The 23901-nt window shown below is 40.3% G+C and overlaps 1 protein-coding gene across 2 annotated transcripts; it reads right to left on the bottom strand.

Moving 5' to 3' along the window:
• Nucleotides 1-4274: 4274 nt before the first annotated feature.
• On the bottom strand, nucleotides 4275-13686 carry shox (shox homeobox). 2 transcript variants are annotated; one of them, XM_062457494.1, is made up of 6 exons: nucleotides 13324-13686; nucleotides 11736-11944; nucleotides 9182-9239; nucleotides 8785-8894; nucleotides 6453-6665; nucleotides 4275-6100 (listed from the first exon to the last, which is right to left on the bottom strand). In XM_062457494.1, the coding sequence occupies exons 1-6, from the start codon at nucleotides 13571-13573 to the stop codon at nucleotides 6011-6013; spliced, it is 930 nt and encodes a 309-aa protein (XP_062313478.1). In that variant the 5' UTR covers nucleotides 13574-13686; the 3' UTR covers nucleotides 4275-6010. The 2 variants fall into 2 exon arrangements, with proteins under 2 accessions (XP_062313478.1, XP_062313479.1); XM_062457495.1 differs by having other exon boundaries at nucleotides 8785-8873.
• Between the last annotated feature and the right edge of the window lie 10215 nt (nucleotides 13687-23901).

Genomic DNA, 23901 nt, shown 5'->3' with positions numbered 1-23901 from the left:
AACTGGAAAATGTTTGATTTGGGTCTCTAAAATCTAAAATAGGACACAAATGATTCGTCATGAAAAAAAGTTACATAATACTGTAAGATTCTTATGTCTCTCAAATCTACCCATGACAACATCAATGACACGACACCTTGCTGCATTACCAAAGGCTGTTAAACTTAATAAGATGGTTGGCTACAGTACGTCAGTAGTCAATGGGAAACCATGTCTATGGAAAAATAACTGAAAAAGCATAGAATGTATAGAATTACATAATTACTGCATATGATTAAAATAAGACAATAAGACATCTTTCCGTCATAGTTACCATGGTTAAATGGTAAAAGTATGGCTTTTAACAAGGTTTGTGATTTTTCGATATAGGTTTGTGAATACATATTGCAAATCAGTTGCTAGAACAGGTATAACATAACTTGGGCACAATCAAATAATGATAAGTGAAAATACAAGTAACCACCATCCTAAGATTGAAAAAGATTGGTCCTTGTCAGCATATTTAGTCATTGAAGCATTCTAGAGTGCTTCCCCTTCTTATGTAGTAATAGTTTTACATGTTTTGCATTGAGGAATAATGATGGATGGAGTACTTAAAAAACTTATTGGGAATCGAATTTCCTTTAACTGGAACTAACGGTTCTTAACAGTGCTGGAATCGATTCAATGGACTGTTGGGAGGAATTAGTTTCATGTTTGGTGTCTTCATCTGTTTTGATATATTTTCCTAATTGCGTTCGGCTGTCCATTTACATTTCTTATTTGAAAAAAAAAACAAGCAAACTTGGTTTGTTTGGTCAGAAGAATCCATCAAATGAAAGCAGAATGTTGCTTTTGATAAAATCATGTTTTTTAAGTTAATAATTACAAAACATATTTTCAAAAGACTTTGTATCAGAAAGACTTTGTAACAAGCCCTGCTTATATTTTCAATAAAGGTTATTTATAAAGATCACTCTACTTAGTTTAGTGCATGGCTGTGATATCCCCTGTAAGCCCACATCTCTCTCACACACAACCTCTCTTTCTTTTCTCTATTTTCCGACAGAGGGAGATACTGTAGACCTGTGGAGGGGAAAGCACAGCGCTCAGAGAGATATGTTGGACAAGAGTGTTCCCAGCCTGGGGTAGAGCAGATACTGTAGCTTCTCTGACCCTCTCGCTAGAACGACCATGGCAGCACATGAACGCTCACAGCTCAGAACGTAATGTTGGAAGTCTAGAACCAGAATGTTTTCTGGATGACCATGAAGATGCTGTGGTAGCCCTGCTGATTGTCCAGAATGAGACACAAATTGCAAATGTATATACAATCTATATGCATACAAGCACATAAATACTGCACATGCAAAGCTATTAAACAACAGGAATAATTGTAAGTGTGACTGTATCAAAATGAGAACAATACACTGAAACATTGTATTTCACCTTACTAAGCCATTCTACAAGCAGTGAATATTATGAATTATAAATAGACAGTTTGAGAAAATATAATAGTTGAGCTCCTTTTTGAACAGTGTAGAGTTTTATTGTTTAGATTGGACTGACAAACACATATGCTGTGTAAACAACCATGGTGTGTAGTGACATTGTGGTTGTGCTAAATTGAACAGACATGGCCTTATAATAGAAAATAAAATAATTATGAAATAATTAATTTGGATCATGGAGAAAATCAGACATCTAATTAAATGAGAATTTTTTTTCCTTTACTGTTGAAACTCTTGACACTTTTCTCTTCACTGCACAATAGAAATATTGACCCAGTCTTAAGATGTTGGTTTTAATATGGTTCTGCACTGCCGTTGACTCCAGATAGGCTACATTATGAGTATTAGCCAACAAAGTAAACCAAAGCCAAATCAAAGCAAACAGGGTTAGAAAAGGGTCTTTGATCTGGAGTCGGCCATAAGGAACTTCAACACTTCAGTTCAATAGTTTTCAGCTGAAGTTTCTGTGAGCGGTTGATCCTGCAGCTCTCAACCAAATGAGGAACACTGGAATTACATTTCCTAGGAACACATAAACCTTTGAGGCTATTGACAAGAGGAACCGTACAGGATTTCGATTAGAGTACTTACTTCTGATGTTCCTCAACACGAACAAAAACACTCTAATCTGGATATGTTAGATATTAGAAGCAGCATAACAAAATGTATCAATACTTTGTGACTAGTGGACATCCTATTAACGTTGACAGGGTATGGGGATAAACAAAATGAAGTCATAGGAACTTCGCTAACATTTACAGCAGCTGAGTGTTCAAGGTAGGCGCTTTTCTTCACTGTCTAGTTGAGTCAAACTAAGCTGTGTGTATTCTGACCCCTTCCACTGCACTGCCCAGCCTCATACTCCTCAGGCTGCGGCAGCACACATTCCGTCTGACCATAGTTGTGTGTGACATTCAAAGAGGATTATGAGAATGAAATGTGATAAAAACTATTTTCACGTGACCTCTGAGCACTTGACCTCTTGCAGGATAGCATAGCTTGGCACCGGGGTTGAAAGCTCCACACAGCCTCTATTGCTCAGCCTCGCTCTGCTCCACAGTGGTCGACATGGCCCAGACAGACTGTGTGTGGGAGAGTTGTAGATAAAGGGATCTCTGTTTAAGACTGGACTCCAATTACAATGTGGTGCCCTTGCCGGAACACCTCATTACTGCTAATAAATACACATCAATATTGAGATATATTCTTGTGAACACGCTGTATGAAATGTGGTTCCTTCCTCTTCACCTTCACGGTAAGGCCAGGATAAGGAAATATGAGACACTTACATGTGTAACATATTGTAATTCAGACAATAATCAAAACACTTTTGAACAACCTTGACATACATTTTCCTCACATACCCCTCCACACACACACAGACAAATATTCACTAACACACACACGCACACACACACACACACACACACACACTTACCTGCCATATTATTACATTACTCTTTATTTGTTACTTGTGGCCAACATAAATAGATTTATGTTCTTGAACATGTTGACAAAGCAGCCATGGCTCATTGCATGTTGATGGATGGCTGTGTGTGCATGGCTAATTATTAGTACACATAAAAGGATGCTGGTATTTCCAGCCTGGCCCAGTGGGCCCTGCCAGAGGGGTCAGTGCGTAAATACAGACTGATCCATCTGCGACTCTATCACTTAATCTTGATGTATGAGCACAGAGGTACAAATTAAACGCATGGCGACCTTCTATGGGGTACTGAGCTCAACAGGACGCCATTTGGACTAATTCCTGCATGGAGTTCAGACAAAAAGGTACTACAGCACATGTTGTAATTACTGTGTGTACAGACATCTGGATCTGGGTTCCCAGAGGAAGCCAATACACTTGAAAAAGAGGCCTACTATTATGAACGTGCAAAATTTAGTATGTGCGGGTAAAACAAGTGGAAAGGGTGTGAGTGTGCACGTGTGTATGCATTTGTGTATGGGTTGTGTGTAAGGGAGAGACAGAGAGAAAATAGAAGTTTCGGGAAATCATTTTGAATGCAGATGTACACATATGGATACAACTATTGATCTCTTCTTGAGATCTGTTCAAGTTAATCATTGCCATTGAAACAGGGAGCAAAATTGCTCTCTGGATATAGAAGTGATCTAAAAAAAGAAAAGAAATTATCTCTCCAAACCCTTGCTTATTATTGTCCTATTTTCTCTCTGTGGGAACTGCTATTTCTCCAATTATAGCCATCCTGCTTTTATTTGACAAAGTTACAGTTCACTTTCAATCCCAATACTATCTCTGTCATTACTGCCAGCATGGGGTCTTCATAAAGGCTTGGCTGCAGACTCTGGGATGAGTTGAGTGCAGGGAGCCTGTGGATCTCATAGCACCTCAATTTTCTCTTCTGGAATGGGGATCAGATTGGATCTGATGGTGCGGGCCAGAGACTGCAAGAACCTCAGGACCAGACTGATATTGTTATTGATCCACATCCTTCACTGCCAAGCTGTGGGCAAAGCCTGTCATGATACTGCCAGATCACACATCAACTCCTACAGCCTGTGTGCTGAAGGTCAGGATGCAGATCATTTTACAACACTATTCATGCCATAGCTTTATGTATAAACTGTTTGCTGATGGTATTTATGTACCCTGCGAGGATTGGATCCAAGTTTATCGTAAAGAGGTCATAAATAATCATTAACAGGAGAAAATGGTTCTCCAAGCCTGTTCATTGTGCATCATGGTCATAGCTTTAAAATAACATTGTTGTATGAAATGTGTGTGAATTATGATAGCTTCAGTACAAATATTTATAACTTTATTGATAGTTTACTTGTACAAGATGTACATTCATATTTTGTGAATCAAAAGAGAAAAAACACAACTGTATGGTGAATCATGTTTAGGCATGCTTGCATTTGAAATGATAGTAATTCTGATGGTACAACTTCCATGGAGCTTTGATAAATTCAACCATCCCTGAAATGTTTGTAAACTCGGACACGCTACATTTAGGCAAACAATGCACTACAGCCACACCTCTCATGTAACATTTATAAAACATATAAAAATAAATGCAAAGCCATGTAAAATGTACACGTGTAACTATTTCACCTTTCATAAACTTTCAGACAAAATAATAAATAAAAGCACCCATTTGTTTAATTTAAAATGGAAACATCGCTAAACAACTATAATTTGAGATTTATGACCACAGAAAATGGCAATCCATTGTTGAAGGTAGACGTGACTAGGATTCACAGGTTCACATACATGCTGAGACAGTTGTATCAAATGGCCTTTCCACAAACAATAAATCATGTTTTTGACATTCCAAATATTTCATATAATTATTAATCTGTTGGATAATTTCTGGAAATTCTTCTGAATAATTTTAAATACATAAAGCCGCTTTGTTGTTAAATGTGCTCTTTGTAAAAACAACATGCACTATTCTAGAAAAATCAGCTGTATATTTCTGCTATATCAATAATATGTCTACCTCCACAACTAATTGTCATTTCCTGGTGTGTACAGAACTATGTTTGAATACAATGGAGTTTCTAAGTGTTATGGCACATTATTGTGGATGAAGTAACAACATAATATAATATACACTGCTTTAGAAAAACTGTTCTGTTTGGCAAAGAGAGTTGACACCAACAATATCAGCACGTCAAAAATGACTGAAAATTGTCGGGATTCCATATCGTGGAGGATTAACTGCTATGTGTTTACTTTTAATATTTACAGTATTGCACTTAATCTGCACACATTTGCATTTCAGTTTAACTGATGCTTTCTCCATATTTTCAAAATTACAAAAATGCAGCTATACCCTTTTTTCACGAAACATCTTATGACTGTCTCTTTTCAATGTCGTGATGATATCAAATCCCCCCTCATTTAATAAAGTAGTATTTGCTTGTAGTGGCGTTATTAAACACCCACATACAAGACCTGAAGTGCAAAGGCTATTTTCACTTCTAAACCCAGGACAAATCACAATAAGCAGAAAGAAATAAGAAAGAGAGAAAGAAAAATAAGAGAGAGCACAAATTGAGGTGTAAGGAAAGAAAACTGTCTCACTGACACATGCCCAGCAATAGATTTGTTCTCTCCTTCTCGAAGAAGATGGGATTGGTGTTCTTTTCTTTTGGTCCACAGCTTGAGGAAATTGAAACCTAAGAGAGGCCAGTGACCTTTGGCCTGGGAGATGAAGATGTCGTGGGGGCTAGATGGCAGAGATAAAACAGACAGCGGCCAGGCCCATACAGGTCTACTATACTCCAATAGGACTCATGCACTAGGCGGCGGCAGGGAACACAGTGGTTGGAGGCAAACAAGATCATGTCTTTTCTTTTTTTTTTCTCTTTTTTTTTACGTGTGTAAAGTCAGAGCAGTTCCGATGTCACTTGGTTGTCTGTGTCTGTTCCACAGTCAAGAGTTTACAATGTCAACATGGCCCTGCCGTCTGCTTAGCCAGCTAGCTTTGTTAAAGCCTCTTCGGGTCTGACTGGCTGGCCTGGTCTGGCCTTCAGACAGACATCCACATGTGTTTGTATGGTCCAGGGGCTGAGATCTGTGCCTGGAGTGGACTGAGCCACTGGCCCCGCAGAAGTCCTGCCTGTTGGGCGAAAAGTAAAAGGTGATTTCATTTGTATTTAATTACCTTTCACTACAAGTGGCTTGTTTTGGCAGCTGGTTTTGTGACAATTTCCCGCTCTCTCTCCTTTTTTTTGTTACTCCTCCTCCTGTTTCCCCCATTCTTTCTATCTCTCTTTCTCTCAAACTCTCTCTTTCTCTGTGTTTCTCTCTTTCAATCCCCTCAGTGTTTTTTTGTTTAGTTTAGTTTTAGCTGTGCGTGTCATGGCCCTTTCACAGGCTCAGTCTTGTGTGAGAAGCGATTATGGGCGTCGGGCGAACGGAGGGGTGGCCCCGTGGGGTCAGAGTCCCAGAGCCTCAGCGTGTTTTCTTGCCTTGAGTCGCAGGTCGGCGATGCTGGAGTTCTTGCTGTTGCTTTTGGCAGCTGCCGCCACAGCCGCCGCAGCAGAGGCTGAGTCCGCCAACGAAGCGATTGGTAGTCCAAAGGGAGGGGGCGGGAACATCAGGTAGGGGGCATGTGCCGCCAGGTGTGGGTGCAGGTGGGGGTGAGAGTGAGCAACACCTTCTAACTGGAGCTGGGCCTGTACCTGCAGGGACAGCCAAACACAAACCCAGGGTTAGTGAGTCCCTGCCCTTTTGCTAGTGTGCGTGTGTGGGAGGAGAGCTCAGGATTTAGGTTTCATAGTCTGACACTAAATTCCCCCTCAAGTCTCCCCCTCTCTAAGCTGTTGCTTACACTTTGTTTTGTAAGAAAATAGTCAAGAGCTGCACTTTGAGCTGGAGCCCCTTTCTGCATGTCAGCTATTCCAAAAGTGAATGAATCATACATTGCAGTCAGACACCACATCCAATTTACTAGTCCAGTATCAAAGTGTTTCTAGGACACTGAACAGATTAGTTTAATTCAATCTGAGCCCTTCTTTATACCCTTGGAAATATGCACCAGCTTGTTATCATAATTATGTATTCAATTGCATAAATAAACTATTTTGCACCAAAAATATTCACGTATTTAGAGTTATAAATATTTATCCTGACATATTCCTGAGCAACGGGGGTGAAATCGTATGGAGCATAGAATATCAGTGTGCAAATTTTTGGCAATTATTTTTTAAGAAGTAGGTGAAAATTTGCCATCCTTTTTCTTCAGACAGACTAGTGTAGCCTCTTGCCATTCCTCATGTGCTTCAAATACCAAAGAAAGCACCCGGAGAAGTGGAGAGCTTCATGCTTTCTCATCCATAAAAAATACTTTATCTAAGTCCACTAAGTCCATGCATGACCAGAGTAATGGAGGGCTAACTGTTTCAACCAATTTGAACTTTTCTCAGATTCAAAATAGTCAAACTCATGCTAAACACGTCAAATAATTGTTGTTTAACTTTCACATTGAATTAATTTGGTGGTGGAAGACTTCTCACCGCAACACCAGTCTCTACTCCCTCAGCATGTTAATAACACGCTGTCTCTGGGGCAGCAAGCATAGTTTTCTACATGAAAACGCAAAGAGCCTCACACCAGAGTCTCTATACTATGCTATAGTCACAAACTATCGGCCACTAAAACACTGGTGGGCTCCAAACAAGTCAGAACTATTAAGCATACAGTACGCCATTTATAACAGGCTAGAGGACATAGCTTTAGCTTCGTCTCCTCGTGTGCCTTGTGTGAAGCGTGTTTGCATGCAATGTCTGTGTATGGCGTGTGTAATCGTCTGTATGGGTTGTCTTGGATAAGTGGTAAATGTATCTTTGTGTATGTGCTCATGCATGCGTTTTTGGTCATTGAGTTAATATGTATGCTTGCGTTTGAACAACGTCTGAGTGCTGACATGCTTATATGAATGCATGCACGCATGTTCAGATTCACCTACTAGCCCGGTCTGCCAGTGTACTACGGAGTGAGTGTGTCCATCCTAGAAGCTGTGCCTCAGTCCTGCATAAAAGAGGCCACTCAGTATGCAGGCATTATGCCTCCACCCCTGTCAGTGTAACTCAGTGCCAATATCCATAAGAGCCTTCTCCATTCCTCTGCTTTCATCATCTCTTTTATGTGCCTAGCACTCTGTCGGTTTAATTGGACCTGTACTCTTCACTGAAAACCGCAATGACCAGGACGCAGAAGCACACACCACCAGATCACACGTCCGTCCTTGCCCCCTACTTGCTCACTTCTCCTGCTCACCTCTCAACAGAAAAAGATACCGAAAAAGGTGATGGGGTTGGGCTCTGGGTGTGAAAGTCCAGTTGGTCCTTGTAACACACCACCCATCATACTGTTAAAGTCAATGGATAAGTCTTTGTCCGCCATTCTGCTACAGTACAGAGTATTGCATTTCAACCCAAGTTACACTGTGAGAAAACCAAGGAATATAGTTGTATTTTTTTTGATGTTTCAAATATGACAAAAGTCTTGGTATTTCACAGAATCTGAGATCATTAGAAGTGCTGTTGAGAATTATTTTATGGCTGGAAACTATGCTGAACATTTGTGGGGGAATTAACTTAATTAACATAAGTTATTTAATTTAGCAGGGCAAGTTAATAATAATACCAGGCTACTTCCAAATGAATGCATTGATGATTATGAAAGCTTGTTTGATCCAATTTTAGTTAGAATAGAAATATAAATGGTTTCAATGTTTATGTTATAAAATTCCATTCTGTAATTTACGCAATTTCGGTGGTAATGAAAACAATTGCTTACCTGTTGGAAAGGCATTCTCAGGGCCCCCATGTTGACGTACGGAGCTACTCTGCAAGCGTCTAGGTGACTGGCGGTGCCCAGGATGACACCTGCGGAGAACGGAGAGATGTCTGTCAGACAGCGAGACAGTAGGGTGAGATAGTGCGTTGGAAGAGTTTGTTCAAAGTAGGAAAAACGATGCTTGAAATCTGATATTAAATCTTTTAATGTATTGCTTCATTATTTAAGGTAATGCACAGCCGTGGATAAACCAAAATGGAAGCCTCCACAACCTCGAACAAAATATACATAGGCCTCTGTATTTATTGCGATTGATCAATGATGTGTAGGCTAGTTAATGCCACGACTACAGCGAAATTGTAATATTAATCAAAATCATAATCATAATAATGTTTACCTTTGTGCATCTGGTTTTCTTGTTTTCGACATTTTGCCCTTCTGTTCTGAAACCAAACCTGTAGGTAACACATACAATTAGTAATTATCATGGCGTTCATATTTTCACTAATTAAAATAGATGTAACTGCTTTTAGCATACTTAGTATACATATACTATGCTAGCAGTATATTAATGTAGCAATGCCGCCGTGATTCCTTATTTTGTGTGTTGCCCAAAATATAGCCTACAAGGTGAAAGGGTCAGGAGACGATCTAATTCGTGCAGTCTTCCAAGCTCCGTGTAGTTTGCAGAGGCTGTGTCGTCTCTTGTTGTTAATCATCATCAACCTAATTTCCCTTCTGAATATCATTATCTTCTACGCCCCCCCCCCCCCCCCAGCCCCCCTCGACCCTGCAATGATTTTCATCATATTATTTCCCCTCCGACCTTTCAATGACTACTATTTACAGTTAGGAATTAGCAAGTCCACGGACCACAAAGGGCGCAGTCAAATGACTCAAGGTGCCGCAACCATTTTAAGCGCGTGGATCGTTGAGGATGTGTTGATGGGGCTGCAATAACACGGTTGTCGATAAAGCAGGCTTTATTGGCATATGCGCTGACCACAGATGATTAGTGGACTTCAATAAGTGGTAATGGAGGCTATGGTTCAAATGCAATTTTTTACTTATTTTAGAAAGGACAACGAACGATAATTTAAGCCTATTTGTTTCAGGCCTAGCCTACTATTATTTTTCAAAATTCTGTTATTATTGTTGTCATTGTTATGATAATAATTATTAGGTGTTACCATTATGATTGGTTGTTGTTGGATTTTTGTCATTATTACAATGTGTAGGCTATTGCTTTTGTTATCATGTGTGCATGTTTTGTTATCTTTGTAACTATCTAACTGTAACAACAGTCAGAAATAAAAGCCTTAATTGAGAACCATTGGTGTTGTCTCAGAGGTCTGTATTGACACAAAAACTACAAATAAATCAAACGTTTTACAGCTTGGGATCAATTCCAATTACACGGCAGTATGCTAAGCAAAGTGAACTACACTGGTTCAGACAGTTATTTCTTCATTAAGGACCACTCAATGATGCGCTTCACAAATACCCTAATCTAATTTCCTTTTGATTTTTATTAGAGACAGTGAATAATGACATTTAATTTAGCTGTGCACCAGAAACCCAAAGATATTAGTCCTAATCGGGTTACTGCCTGCTCCTCACCAAGCTCTCATAACTTTCAATTAGATTCTTGACAGCTGTGCGGAGCGGGGCTTCTGTTCAGGCGAGTAAGTGCAGGTTAATACCCGCTATCTAGCACATGTCTGACAATTTACTTACGATAGATTGGGGTTGAGATCGAAAATCTGTCCCTCAGCCGTTCTACAACAACGTGGCCTCAGCTCAGTGCTCTTTGACAACCCGGCAAATTCCATCAAGTTGTTGTGGACTAGACTATACTAGAAAGGGCCTATACGAAGATAATAGCCTACAGCTGATGCATTTCCGTCTGCAGCCTACAAACGCTTAGACTTAAAACAGCTGAACATTGCACTTTAGTTTCATCCTAGATCAGATTATTTTTTAGATAGGTTACTGTTCCTCTGCAAACTGACCCACGTTGAAGACCTCTAACATAGATTTGATTGCTGAACGTGCAGTAGGCTACAACCGACACAGTTGAGCCATAATTACATTATATCTAATCCTTTTTTATGGGAACAGTCTATCATCCCAATGGCAAATATTACAAAGAGAATGCGGGGGTAAATGAGGTGACTGACATAAGAGAGTGTCCCCTGCAGCAGACGTCTCATCTCTTTATTAGTTTTAATGATGTGGTAAGATCTTTCACAGGCACACGCAACTTTTGAGAGATGGAAAGACGCCATTGTTAAAAACGTATATTCTAGACGATTTGTGTGCGGTTTTGACCAAAAGCTAAATTATTAATTTGCCTTTTTTATTTTTTTATTTTTTTATATTAGTTAGGAGTTGTTAGTAGTACACCTAGTACTAGTAGCCTACTACTAATAGTAGCCTACTATTGTTGATATTATGTTGTTATTAGGCTACGTTGCCTCTTAGCCTAAAAAATATACAAGCCTATAGTTGTGTTCTTACTAAAATCAGTTATTTGGGAAAATCAAAAAATCATATCGACAATAATAAGAGGTTGAACTAATTCAGTCTGTTGGCTATTAGCCGACTACCAATCTAGTAAAATACAGTCGTTAAATAAAGCAGTGTTGCTTCTGGTCTCTTAATAGTTTATGTGTTCGGCATATTGCATTATTTGTTTGATTGCATCATTAAAGACAGCTCAACACGTCTGCAGAGTGTGGAACTCAACTAGGCCATAAATTATTGCGTGGGCTAATGATAAGCCTAAATGTTGTATGTATTCCAAAGGCCTGTTATTTTGGGCACATGACTGGACATCAGAACCCGTTACCCGTATACGGAATCGATGTCGATGTTTTACATCCAATAACCTTTAGGCCTACCCATGCTGTTTTTGGCCTCCACAGTATAATTTTAGAAACGGCGCTCACCTGCACTCTGGCCTCTGACAGCCCCAGCCTTTGGCTCAACTCCTCGCGCATGAAGGCGTCCGGGTAGTGGGTCTCGTCGAAAAGCCGCTCCAGCTCGTTGAGCTGCTCCAGGGTGAAGTTGGTTCTGCTCCGCCGTTGCTTCAGCTTGCTCTGCGCGTCCTCGTCTTCCGACTTTACGTCTTCCTTTTTGTCCTTACATTCGTAGATCCCTGTGTAAAATACAACTAGTTAATTTCTAGTAAAAGTCACACTTGTGCTTTTTGTGTGTATGGATGTGTAATGCATGCATTACACATCCATATTGCCTAGTCTGCACTACATTTTGCACACACACAAAAACATTATAATAAATAGGCCTATGTAAAAACAAGGAAAGTATTTTGAACAGCATTAGTTGCTGCTAGTTACTGCGGCATTTAGGTTCGATTCTGTTTTACCGAGAAGCCTTTTGGTTGATAAATTGGACTGTTTACTTAGACATCATAAGCAACATTTTACTGCAAAAAAAGCCTATTATTCCATCACCCAGTCGATCTCATGTTGACTATCTCGTAATGAAGTCCACTGCTGGTTTCTCAATATACAAATACAAATAGGCGATAGAAGGTTTAATTGAATAGTTGCTGAAAATGTTGTGCATTTTACCTTTGTTTAAACACAATTTATAGATAATAATATCGAAGGTAGCCTAATGTTACCCCAAAAAATCATATCGATGTTTTAACAGGTTATGATGGCCTAAATGGTGGTTTATAGACGTTTGCAGACTTTAAAAATAATATTCCGTGTGTGCTAAACACGTTCAGAATGTTTAGAATGATAGACTGTATGTGAAAGCCCACGTTCTTGTTGCATAGATTTTTCTGTCTGGGTATTCAGCTCACAATAATAAAACAAATTTGGGTGAGGATTACTGTGATGACTGTGTTGTATTAGGCTATAGAATAGCTTACTTCATTATTGGAAGGCCTATCAAACATTAGCTTATAGTCTACGTAGCCTATTTACACTAGTCTATTTAGAATGATGAAGATGAGAGATGAGCCTATATTTAGGTATTTATGTTTGATTTCTTTAACTTTACATTTTCATGTTTTATGAAAATCAAAATGTTGCCTAAGGGTGTAGGATCACTAATGTAGTAGCCTACAGTTGTTTCAAAGTTGAAACGCAGCCAAACAGGACAAAATGTCAAGTAGCTATGCTATTCTGTAGGGTGACACAGAGATGAAAGTATCATCATCTTATCCTATTCATTAGCACGGTGCAACATCGATCGAATGGGCCTTAATGTTCTTTCATTATGATTTGTTTCGAAATGACCAGCAATGATCAACAGCTGCGTTGAAAAACATTGTTGGCATCCTGACAATAGAATGTATTTTCCCAAACATGTTAAATACTAAATTATTAACAACACAGACTGTAACCAATACTTCAATTGAACCAAAACAACGTTTTATTTAGTTGTAAACGGCTATACATATTGTCAAGGTAAACATTAAGGGGTTGATGGCTAAGCTGCGAACTGCATGAATCTCGTACATTCACGTCGACAGACTCGAACGACATTCATTCAAAAACCCACCTTCTGAAGACCTTGAAACGTTAAAGTCCTTCAATTTTTCCTTTTCTAATTCTACGTGTTCCTTGAATAGATGAACCGGACAGTGGTTGCTGCTTTCCGTTATGTCCTGTAGATTGGTCTCCGAGTTTCCGAGCTCCCTTGCCCGTGCCAAGCCACTCTCCAAAACTTCCCTGTACGTGATACTCTCCTTACTGCTCTCCTTCGTTTTTTGGTCAAAGGATTTAGAAACGAACGCCGTAAGTTCTTCCATGGTTAGTGGTCCTGATAACGGAAATCCACTATAAATTAGCTATACCGTTACACTGTATTGCTCTTCGCGTTCGGTCGTGATTGCAGCGATAGGAGGGGTGGAGAGGAGGTGAGATCACTCTAGCTGTTATGAGTGAGTATTTGAGAGAAGACTATTTATACACAGCCACCTCAGCCCAGCCCCCATCTCTGTGTCTTGAGCAATTACGGATGGCTCGACTTTTCTGAATTCAACTTTCAGCAGCTTTTCCAAAAATCAATGTTGCGACGGAGGCGGTTAATTCAATTACGGGTCATTAAAAGGCCGGTGCCTTACGGTTAAATGCGGGTGAGATCTGTAGCTTTTGTTTAATTAACTCGGTGCTAATTTCATTAACATTATTATGACTTATGAATAGTCCTACGGAGAGGGACTTTTTTTTTTGGGGGGGGGGGGGGTTGACAAGTGGATCAGGTGAACTATAGGCTATAATAACAACAGACATTGCCATGAGTCGTTTAGATGGCCAAGTTTCAGTTGAAAACACAGGACAGTTAGTCTACCTCAAATTGTAGGCCTGAAGTTTTGTTTTAATGACATAGCTCAGGCTACATATTAAAACAATTGGGCTATTGGGCTAATTATATATATTTTTATTTTTTTAAGTAGGCTTTGGTTGATTGGAAGATTACACTTTTTAGACTGATTGAAATAGGATTGATAGTTTAACATTGAAAAATGTTTGTATACACATAGCCTTTATAGCCTATACATATACATTTTACCATAATGTAGGAAATAATAATATCTGTCTACAGCATATGCTCGTTTTTGTTTTAACAGGCCTACATTATTATTTTAAACAGCAGAACTCTTTGATTAAACCAAGGTAAATATTTTACTGCATGCCTTATCCCAATGAGCAACATTTTAAGTAATCTCCAGTGTGATTAGCTTGTTTGAGAAATTTCGTGTTGTTATAAAAATACTGAAATGCCAGTTGTGCATTAATATTGTGATGATAAAATCAATTATTGTCTACATAATCAGACTCCATTCAGGGCGGCGCAGTCAATTGAAAATGTAATTTTATTGACAAATGAGATGTTATATGACAATCACATATTTGGGAGGATGTATTTTATTTAATGTAGATTCCATTGTTAGTGCTGTTGAGTTGCATCCGATAATTGATCTAGATAATCGTCTCTTGAAAAAAAATCCCTGGTTTATAAGATTTTTATGGAAAAACAAGCTGAGTATATCATAATGGTTTAACATTATCTAACTCGTGGACGAGCACAGCAACACAAAAGGCCGAGAGAAGAGAGCTGTCCCCTGGGTATGCTACCCTGAGCGCCCTGGCAGTGTGAAAGCGTTCAGTAAAGCTCTGCTTTCTAATGACGTGTTTTGATATCTCCCCATTTATCACAAACCGGCTTCAGATCACATCGGCTGATGCGCTGGGCTGAGGTCTCTCCCTTGTGCCACGAGCTGCGCCTTTTGTTGTTAATGGACGTAAATCCTCTTTGAGACGCCAATCTGTGCTCTAAATCGCTAGCCTCGATAATAAGTATCCTTGCAGAATAACTTGTAGAGACGCATGTGTGTGGTCAATAATGAAATGCATCCATCTTGGCTGCCGTTAACTTATAGCCTTTGTGTCGGATTATGAACATCGCGCAATAAGGCATTCTATGGTAGTCTTTTATTTTATTACACTCAAAAACAATTTTGACTGATAAAATTACATTTGCTCAACTGTCTGAATGCATGCTGACTAGGACACCATAAACCCTGCATAGGAAAAGTGCTTGGATGAAATGGCCTATTTGAGATATTTCGATATTTATAACGTTATGTGTATTACACATTGTTAATGTCTTGATACGGTGCGTTATGTAGGCCAATATTTATGCATATCGAAAAATGTCTATATCGTGTGATAGGCATATGTGGCTTGACCTTTTGGGGAATGTGTAAGACGTTGACTTCCATACAGATTATTTTTGTTCATAAGGCCTACATCAGCATGATCTTAAAATGAATGTTTTTTTTCTAAATTAGTGGCAATGACTGAGCTTTTCCCATTGACGGCACGTCTGTTGCCCGTTGACTTGTAGGTTCCCAACAAGAGCTCAACGACAGCCTCAAGGGTATTTGTACATGAGCACGCTTCCACGAGACAGATCTTTAGGCAGTAGCGCTGTTGTCGCCATAGTTTAGTGGCGAAACATTCTTAAAGGGCCATGAATCCTATTTTTCCCTTTTTGTGCCAATTATTTTATTACTTCTCCCTCCCTCTGTTTTGACACTTTGTAGCTTCCCAGAGGGAGAGGGTGGCAGCGTGAGACGTACAGTCACCCAGCAGTGATCTGTAACCCACACTCACTGCAAGGTTACGGTCCTGCTGTGCATAGCGCTCATTTTTCAGCTTGAGTTCTGCATTACGGCAAAGCCAACGTGATGACCGATACAGATGTTTGAATTCATTTGTGACGTTTCGTTCTGATGAAGTCTACCACATGTTAAAAAAAATAACAGAGTAGCCTAATCTAAATTTAAAAACTACTAATTATAATAATAATATTGTGAACATTCAAATAATGAATGATAAAAATAAGACTAGAAGTATTGTAATTTTTTCATTTATATTTTTTGCATATGATCATGAGTAATAAAATCACTGCAATTAAATCACAGGCTACAAAATAATTGCGTCATATAATCTAATTATGTATCCCTTTCAAATCAATCATTTGAACATGCAATATACAGCGCAACCTTTCAGATTATTAGTGAAAACGAATTTTCTTTTAACATTCGATAGCCAATTGCTCGCTCTTTACGTGTAGCGTGAAATTGTTACATTGTAACATTCATTTTCCATTCATAAACCAATGCGTTAACTGAAGTTCAAGTAATTTCCGTGTCATGTTGGCCACGTATATAATATGGCCCTTTGCATTTAGTACAGTAAAGCATGCTGACTCCCACCCTATTTTGGCATTCCCACCACCCTATGATATGGCGCCTTAGCAAAGCGCGTGGACAGTTGTTTTATGTTCACTCTAGAATTAGATCTTCCAATCTCGAGAATCATTTGAGCACCTTAAATCCACTCTTTCACGAATCAGTTAGAATGTGGAGGAGAGTTTGGTTCTTTGCAGGCCATGAGCCCCACAGTCGGCCTCATACTTTGTAATGTTACTTTTTGGTTGTAGTTTAACTAAAACAGAATCAATGCAAATTCTAGCTGAACGTTAATACATTAACCATGCATCATTTGAATAATGAATTACGAAAATGTCAAACTAAAGCATGATGGGCTACTTCATTTGGACTACTGTTAATTATTAAAAATATTAAACAGATATTTCAGTGAACAAGCATGCTGATCACCTTAAAGAGCAGCAGGTGCAATAACATAAATGTAGAAATAATTGGCACAAACTGTAAAAGATCAGTCTAATTTGTTGTGGTAGATGTCATACAGGATTTTATATCCAAACTACCACCTTAAATATGCTGATGCCAGTGTCTGAGCATTTACCACGTGTAGGGATAATATGGTGATAATAAACCTGCTGTTCTGCCGACAAGGCCCTGATATGTTTTAGCCAATCGACAGGCTGAGCTGAGTGTATTCTGCTCCTGGGCCTGAGCTAGGAGGTGTGGCTTTGTTGATGTCCAATCAGAGCTCTAGTTTTCTCACATGCTTGGAGGTGGTAGCCTGCATGTGTTTGTAGGCAGTGCAACTTTTATCCAGAGGTATAAAGATCAGTGTTATTTGTATCTGCCCTGTCCTGGTAGGTCTAGGCTGCTGCTTAATATTGTGATTGGAATAACACCAACAGTATTGTTGTTGGTGTTATTATTGGTACTTTTATGAGTGAAAATCGGCATGGCGAGTCCCCCTCTGGTTGAATCAGAAATGGACAATGCTAGAGTAAAGTAGACTACTACTTTATTGATCCACAGAGGCAAATTACACTGTTACAACTACACTGACAGGCAACACAAAATGTACACAATGAAAAATATACAAAGTAACAGCATTTTATGAAAAGTAAAAAATCCATAAATCTATATTTAAAAATGTGTCTCTCTCTCTCTCTCTATATATATAAAGTTAGTAAACATTTGTGCAAATAGAAAATGGTTGACAGAAGTCCTTGTTATGCCCAATAAGTGTAAAACAGGCCTACGGTGTACAACACACAGGTGTGTGAAAAGTCCCTATGAGTAAGTCTGTAAATCTTGGTTTCCTCATATGAAGTGTGTTTTTTCATGTGTGTTTTTGAATGTCTTTTCACACACACACACACATACACGTGGCTGTTTATTTTTTGCCCCATAATTTAGTCAAATATTTTTAGATTACAGATCCGATTCCCTCAAACTTGACCTCTAGAGAGATCTGCTGGCTATTTTTTATATGTTTGCATCAAGTACTCTGCTACTGCTCTGCTCCCAATGTAATCTCTGAATCATGAAGCTGTTTCTCAAGGCACTCCAACCCGTCCATCCTCATGTGTCACCACATGCAAGCAGAGAAGACAGCTACAGTATACCCTGCCTGCATGAAACCATACCACAAACCTTCCCCCACTAACACAGATGGGTTAATGATGTCAAAAGTTTTTACGAGTGGAATCCTTCAAAGAGATGTCTTATTTAAAAACATAATTTAGTGTTGCATAGCGTTTGTTGTTGTCCTGATTTAGTTAGTGAGTCCATGTCAACCCCAGCTGTGCTACAGTAGATTATGGTCTATGAAGCACAGCTATGAGAAATGTACCCATGGCAAGAACTGGAAGCTATTTTATATATGTCTATGCAATTTAAACGCATATTAGAGTATCTATGCTTTAGCTCAGCTTTACAGTTAACTTAATTTCACTGAATAAATGCAGAAGCAAAATAATGCTGTTGATTCTAGGAAGGTTGGACCTACAACCATGTTACTGCAGTGACTTTTTATGAGATCCCAAATGCCAGTTTTGGAGGGGGTTAACAGTGGTGTCTGTGGTGTTCCAGCTGCAGAGCAAGGGCAGTCCCATGAGACAAGAACCCTTCATTATCACCGTACTGTTTGTCATCTATGCTATGGTTTTAGGGCAAAATAATTCAACAAGGCAAAATAGCAGATTCTGCTAAACATTAGAACAGAAAGACATTTGGGGAATCTGATGATGGTCTTCTCCTTGGGTCGTTATTGTTTTCCTCTATCTTCTCCTACCCACAGGGCAGGGGGCCTCTGACTGAAAGACGGCATGAAATCAACATTATACCCCTAAATGCAGAGCAAATTTAGAGGGAAAACACTGTAATCCACTGACAATACGTGTAACTCTATATGTCATTACAGTAAGTACAGGGACATTCCCCCAAGGCAAATAGGGTGAATTGCCTTGCCCAAGGACACAACGTCATTTTTGCACAGCCAGGAATCGAACCGGCAACCTTCTGATTAATAGCCCAATTCCCTAACCGCTCAGCCATCTGACTTTCTCCATCTCCCTCTCCACTACTGAGAAGCAGTGGAGGCAGTTTGTTGGATTTTCAGGTCATCCTTATTCATCAGGTGCTTTCATCAACTTCCAGTCATCACAAAGTGACGGGGTGCATTTGATCACAGATCTTCTACCCTGCTGCTGTTCAGGTTAATAGCCAGGGTCTCCAGGGAAATAAAAACAGGTAGAACACAATTTGCACAAATCAATATTTCAAAATAATTCATGAAATATTACAGTGGTCTCACAGCCCTTAATGCACGCTACTATTTTACTATTTGAACCTTATTTTGTTTATTTGTGTCCCAGGGGCTACATGAAAAGTAGATGTAGGGATAGAGAGAAAAGAAAATGTTTATGGTAGCAGTGCATGACATGCCTATTATGAGAAGATCCTGTAGTGTACATAATCTAAATCATAACATGTATTTAAAGTTTGTTAGTGCCGTTCGATAGATGAGGCATGTCTCATGGTTATTTCATTATGGACCCTTGGTTAAATCCGCCTCATATTGATCAACACACAATCTAACAGGACATAGGAATCTATGACAGGAATATTATAAAATTATGAATGGTAAGGACCCTTTTGACCCCAGCAGTGTTTGGTCATTTTAACCTGTTATATTTCCAGAGGGTTTAGAAATCAGTATGCTACACTGGATTACCACATTCAGTTCTATTTTGAACTAGGATTTCTATTTGGATTCATTCCATTGTTTGTTAAATTGCTGCTGAAGCTGTTAAGATTGCATCACATGGCCAGTTAGATGGCCATTAAATAGCAGTGTATCAGCCTGCCAGCAAGCTAGACAATCAGTCAGATCAACCAGTCAGCCAGACAATCATTCAGTTTTCTAGCCAATCAGCAGTCAGTTAGTCAATCAAACAGTAGCAGATTAATCAGGATATTGTGTAACTCCCCCTGGCTGAGCACACATCTCACACACGTTTTCCCTGTGTGTGTGTGTGTGTGTGTGTGTCTGCGATTGTGCGTCTGTAAATGGGGGTATCCACAGCAGACTACGAGGCATCCCTGGGAGTCAGCCACAGAGAGCACAGCCATTTGACACAGGCCCACAGACAGGCCTCTATAGAACCGTGCTGCACTTGCTCAATCATGCAATCACAGTCTGTTCTACTAAGAGACACTCACCATCCGTCCTCTGATCACAATGGGAGAGAGAAATAGAGAGAGAGAGACAGAGACAGAGAAAGGGAGGGAGCGGGGAGTGGGGGAGGGAGAAGGGGGGAGAGAAACAGAGAGAGCAACGGGGTGAGAGAACTAGCGAGAGGGGAAGATTCATTCCCTGGTCTTCAGGAGAAGTCATTAGGATTCATTAACAAAGGGATTGAGACAGACCGTGCAAATAGAAGGGAAGAATCAAGTGACGGTGAGATGGAGGAGAGGAGGAAAACAAGGATGGTGGACAGGGGTCAATGAGAAAACAAAGTCTGTATTGAAGAGAATAGAGTTGTGGAAGGGATGCAAGCAGATTAAGAGGCACAGAGAGGAGATACTGGGAGGCAGGGGCTGGGAGGGAGGTTAGAGAAACGAAAGGCAGAAGAGACATGGGGGGGAGGTCCATCTGTAGCGGGTCCCTGAGCCTCCATCTGTCCAGTTAAGTCCCCCTGTACCCCCAGGTCTCTCCTATGGGGATGGAAACCATGTTTGTGAGACATATGTGTAGACATACACACACACAATGTGCTGAAAGGACAACACTGTGGGGCAGGTCAGTCAGACAGACATCATCTCTCCTGCAATTGTAGATCGGTCGTTTTTGTATTGAAAATACAATATTTGAGTAAATAGAGTAAATGAAGTATAAATTCCATGGACACAGACAGTCTGACCCGGACCTGACTCTCCCCCTTGGAACTGACACAATCGGAGCTAATCTTCCCACAGCAATACCATGGTCATGCATGTTACAATGCTAATCAATGTTCCATGTAGCAGACTCATGTAGCAGTGTGTGTGTATGAGTTAGTGAGGGACCAGTGACTGTGTGTGTGTATACTTAGTCCTGGCTAGAGTCATTCAGCAGTACCCCGAGGCTGTGCGTGTGCATGTGTCCGTTGGCTGCTTTGATGGGCAAAATCCCTGTCTCTCTTCCATCAGACGGAACTTTCCCCCTACTCTCTTTTTATCTCTCGTTTTATCTCACTCTTCATCCCCCAAAGAGCTCCGTCTCTGTCTGTCCGTGGCCATGGTGAACTCAGAGCCCACTCCTCTTCATACTGAACAGGCTGATCACATACCTCCTGCTTGTCAGCGTCATTTTTACTGATGTGTTTGGACAAACTCCAGCACTGACCTGGCTCCCTCTCCCCAACCTTAACCATCACACGGACGTCTTGTCAATATTTGACATGTACAAAAAAACTATGGAAAACCCTCTCCACGTTTCACGTATCAAATGCTGGCTCCTTCACTGATCCACAATTATGAAAGAGAGTTCTGAAGTAGATTTACAACACCAATGTAACGGTGAACCTGTCTGTTCTCTCCTAAAACACCTCATTAGACAGCTTGATTTGACGGTAATGGTGATCTATAGAGGATTCCAAAGGAGAGGCAAAATGATGACCCCTCCCTCAACCTTCATCTCTGCCGTCCTCTTCTCCTCTCTTGCCCCTGTTATGTGAGTGGCTGCTGGAGGCAGTCTCACCTGTCACCATCCATCTACCTGCTCTCTTCGCCATGTGCGGAGTAAAGAGAGCTCTCGGATATGCACCCCTGTCTTTGTGGTCACCAGCAATAATTAATAGAATTCCTTCTCAATTCATTTGACACAACTAATCCATACATGGCAGGGAAGCAGGTTGTAAATATGCCCTATTCATGGAAGGAGATAAAAACGAAGGCTTTTCACTGTCACGTTAAATATGGAATACAACAAATCTGCCATCCTTATTCACTCTCTCTCTCCCCCCCCCCCCCTACTCTATTGTGGCTCTCTTTCATTCATAACTGAAGTCATCCCCTCTTCTCTCTTCTCAATCCATCCATCCCGGCTAACATGGACCCAGGCACCAGACACAGTCTCATGACAGGAATGTGTAATCAGGGCGTATTAACAGGCGTTAACGATGCCGAGCCCCAAGCAGCAGAGAGGATCCCTCCCCTCCATGTTAAAGAGGGAGTGAAGCACGCAGCACTCGGCCCTCTGCCTCCAGCACTGCTCCGTTCCAAAGTTGTTTTCCTAGAAAATTAGGCAATTGACTAATGGAGTAAATGCTGTTAATTACCTGCACCAGAGCCCCAAACAGGCTCCTCTGCCTGGAACTAATAAGAAATCAATTAGCTAATGAATTGGTCATAAAACGAAAAGCTAATCTTGGCCAGGGTATTTTTTAATGATTTGCTTTCACTGTGCCTATGATCCCTGCTAATTGCTGTTGTCATACGGTGCTCTCAGCTTTCAGAATACCTAATGAAGCTTCATTACATCACAACTGGCACTCTTGGAAGATTTACAGGCAAACCTGCTTCCCAATTATTTTTAATTGCCATACATTCGCACAAACAAGTGGTGCACCTAGTAGCAGCCCAGATCTACCGCCTGCCCCTGTTCCGTCATGACATTTGAAGCGATTAGAGCTCGGGACAGGGTCGCCACGGCAATGCTGCTGCTGTTGTCTGTCGTCGGTGGTAGATGTGAGGAGCCTATCACTAATCTCCTAACTAATCTCCTCTTCATCACTTTGATTTTCTCCAGAGAAAGAGAGCTAGAGAAAAAGAGAGAGAGAGTGAGAGAGAAAGAGAAAGAGAGAGAGAGAGAGAGAGAGAGAGAGAGAGAGAGAGAGAGAGAGAGAGAGAGAGAGAGAGAGAGAGAGAGAGAAGAAAGAAAGAAAGAAAGAAAGAAAGAAAGAGAGGGGGAGAGAGGCAGAGACAGAGAAGGCTGTTTCTGTTGTGGCAGGACTGGACTGTGTCATCCATTGACACGGATACGAGACGCCACAAACACACAAACTCTTGCGAACAGTACACATTTAGACACACTAATTTACACTGAAAACGATGGAGATGTACTCATGCACAGAAGTCACATGTCACACACACACAAACAAACACACTCTCTACCCTACAGTGTGTGCCTGTGCCTCTGTACCTGTACATGTGTCGGCTGACACAAACAAGCAGCAAGAGCATCCCTCCTGGGCTGAATAATTAAGAAAACACTAAAGAGGCTTGTTTTCCCTTTTCTCTCTTCCTCTCGCCTTTAGTGTGTCTGGCATTCACAGTGTTCTCCACCAATTTCTCTGTGGTGCTCACAGAACACATGGTTCCAATTGGGCATTGCGGGAATTTTATAGACAGGCTAGGGAGGTTGGTTGTGAAAACAGAAGAGTTGAAAGGCTGTCCATCCCCTTGCTAAAGAAGCCTTTTTGTGTTTCTTTGTTTTCAACATCCAGCCTTTCTACCAGCCACCACACACAAAACAAACATGGAAAAATACACACTTGGTAGCATTGGATTGAAACAGTACAAATACAAATTCACAAAATGCCAACAAATTACTATTGATGAGCATCTTTTTCTGACACCAGTATGCCATGTTGACATTTGGTCTTAATTGTCAACATGTCAGTCCATAATTTATTTTCAGTATATGCAGTATATAGTCCACAATTATGACAAAATGTTTGTCCCTACAGCTGAAATATAAATATATATTTTTTTATTAGGCTGTTATTTTTATGGTTAAGTGATGGCCTCCAACAAGCAGTATCCTAAAAAAGGCTTGTACTTATGCAAGCACAGCACTTTTGGGCCCTTTTCTGTCCTTAACTCCTTCCCTGTGCTTTTCTTTATAGTATCATAAA

Source organism: Osmerus eperlanus, chromosome 3 (genome assembly GCF_963692335.1).
Source record: "Osmerus eperlanus chromosome 3, fOsmEpe2.1, whole genome shotgun sequence".
NCBI lineage: Eukaryota > Metazoa > Chordata > Actinopteri > Osmeriformes > Osmeridae > Osmerus > Osmerus eperlanus.
Note: the sequence above shows the minus strand (reverse complement) of the source record. Positions and strands in the feature narration are given on the sequence as shown.

Bases quoted from the DNA above. Each gene is read 5' to 3' on its own strand.
- shox (XM_062457494.1), bottom strand. From the start codon at position 13,573: ATGGAAGAACTTACGGCGTTCGTTTCTAAATCCTTTGACCAAAAAACG. The intron at 9,240-11,735 runs GTGAGCGCCGTT...TGTTACCTACAG, and splicing joins TGTCAGAGGCCAGAGTGCAG to GTTTGGTTTCAGAACAGAAG. The intron at 6,666-8,784 runs GTAAGCAATTGT...CTGTCCCTGCAG, and splicing joins TGAGAATGCCTTTCCAACAG to GTACAGGCCCAGCTCCAGTT.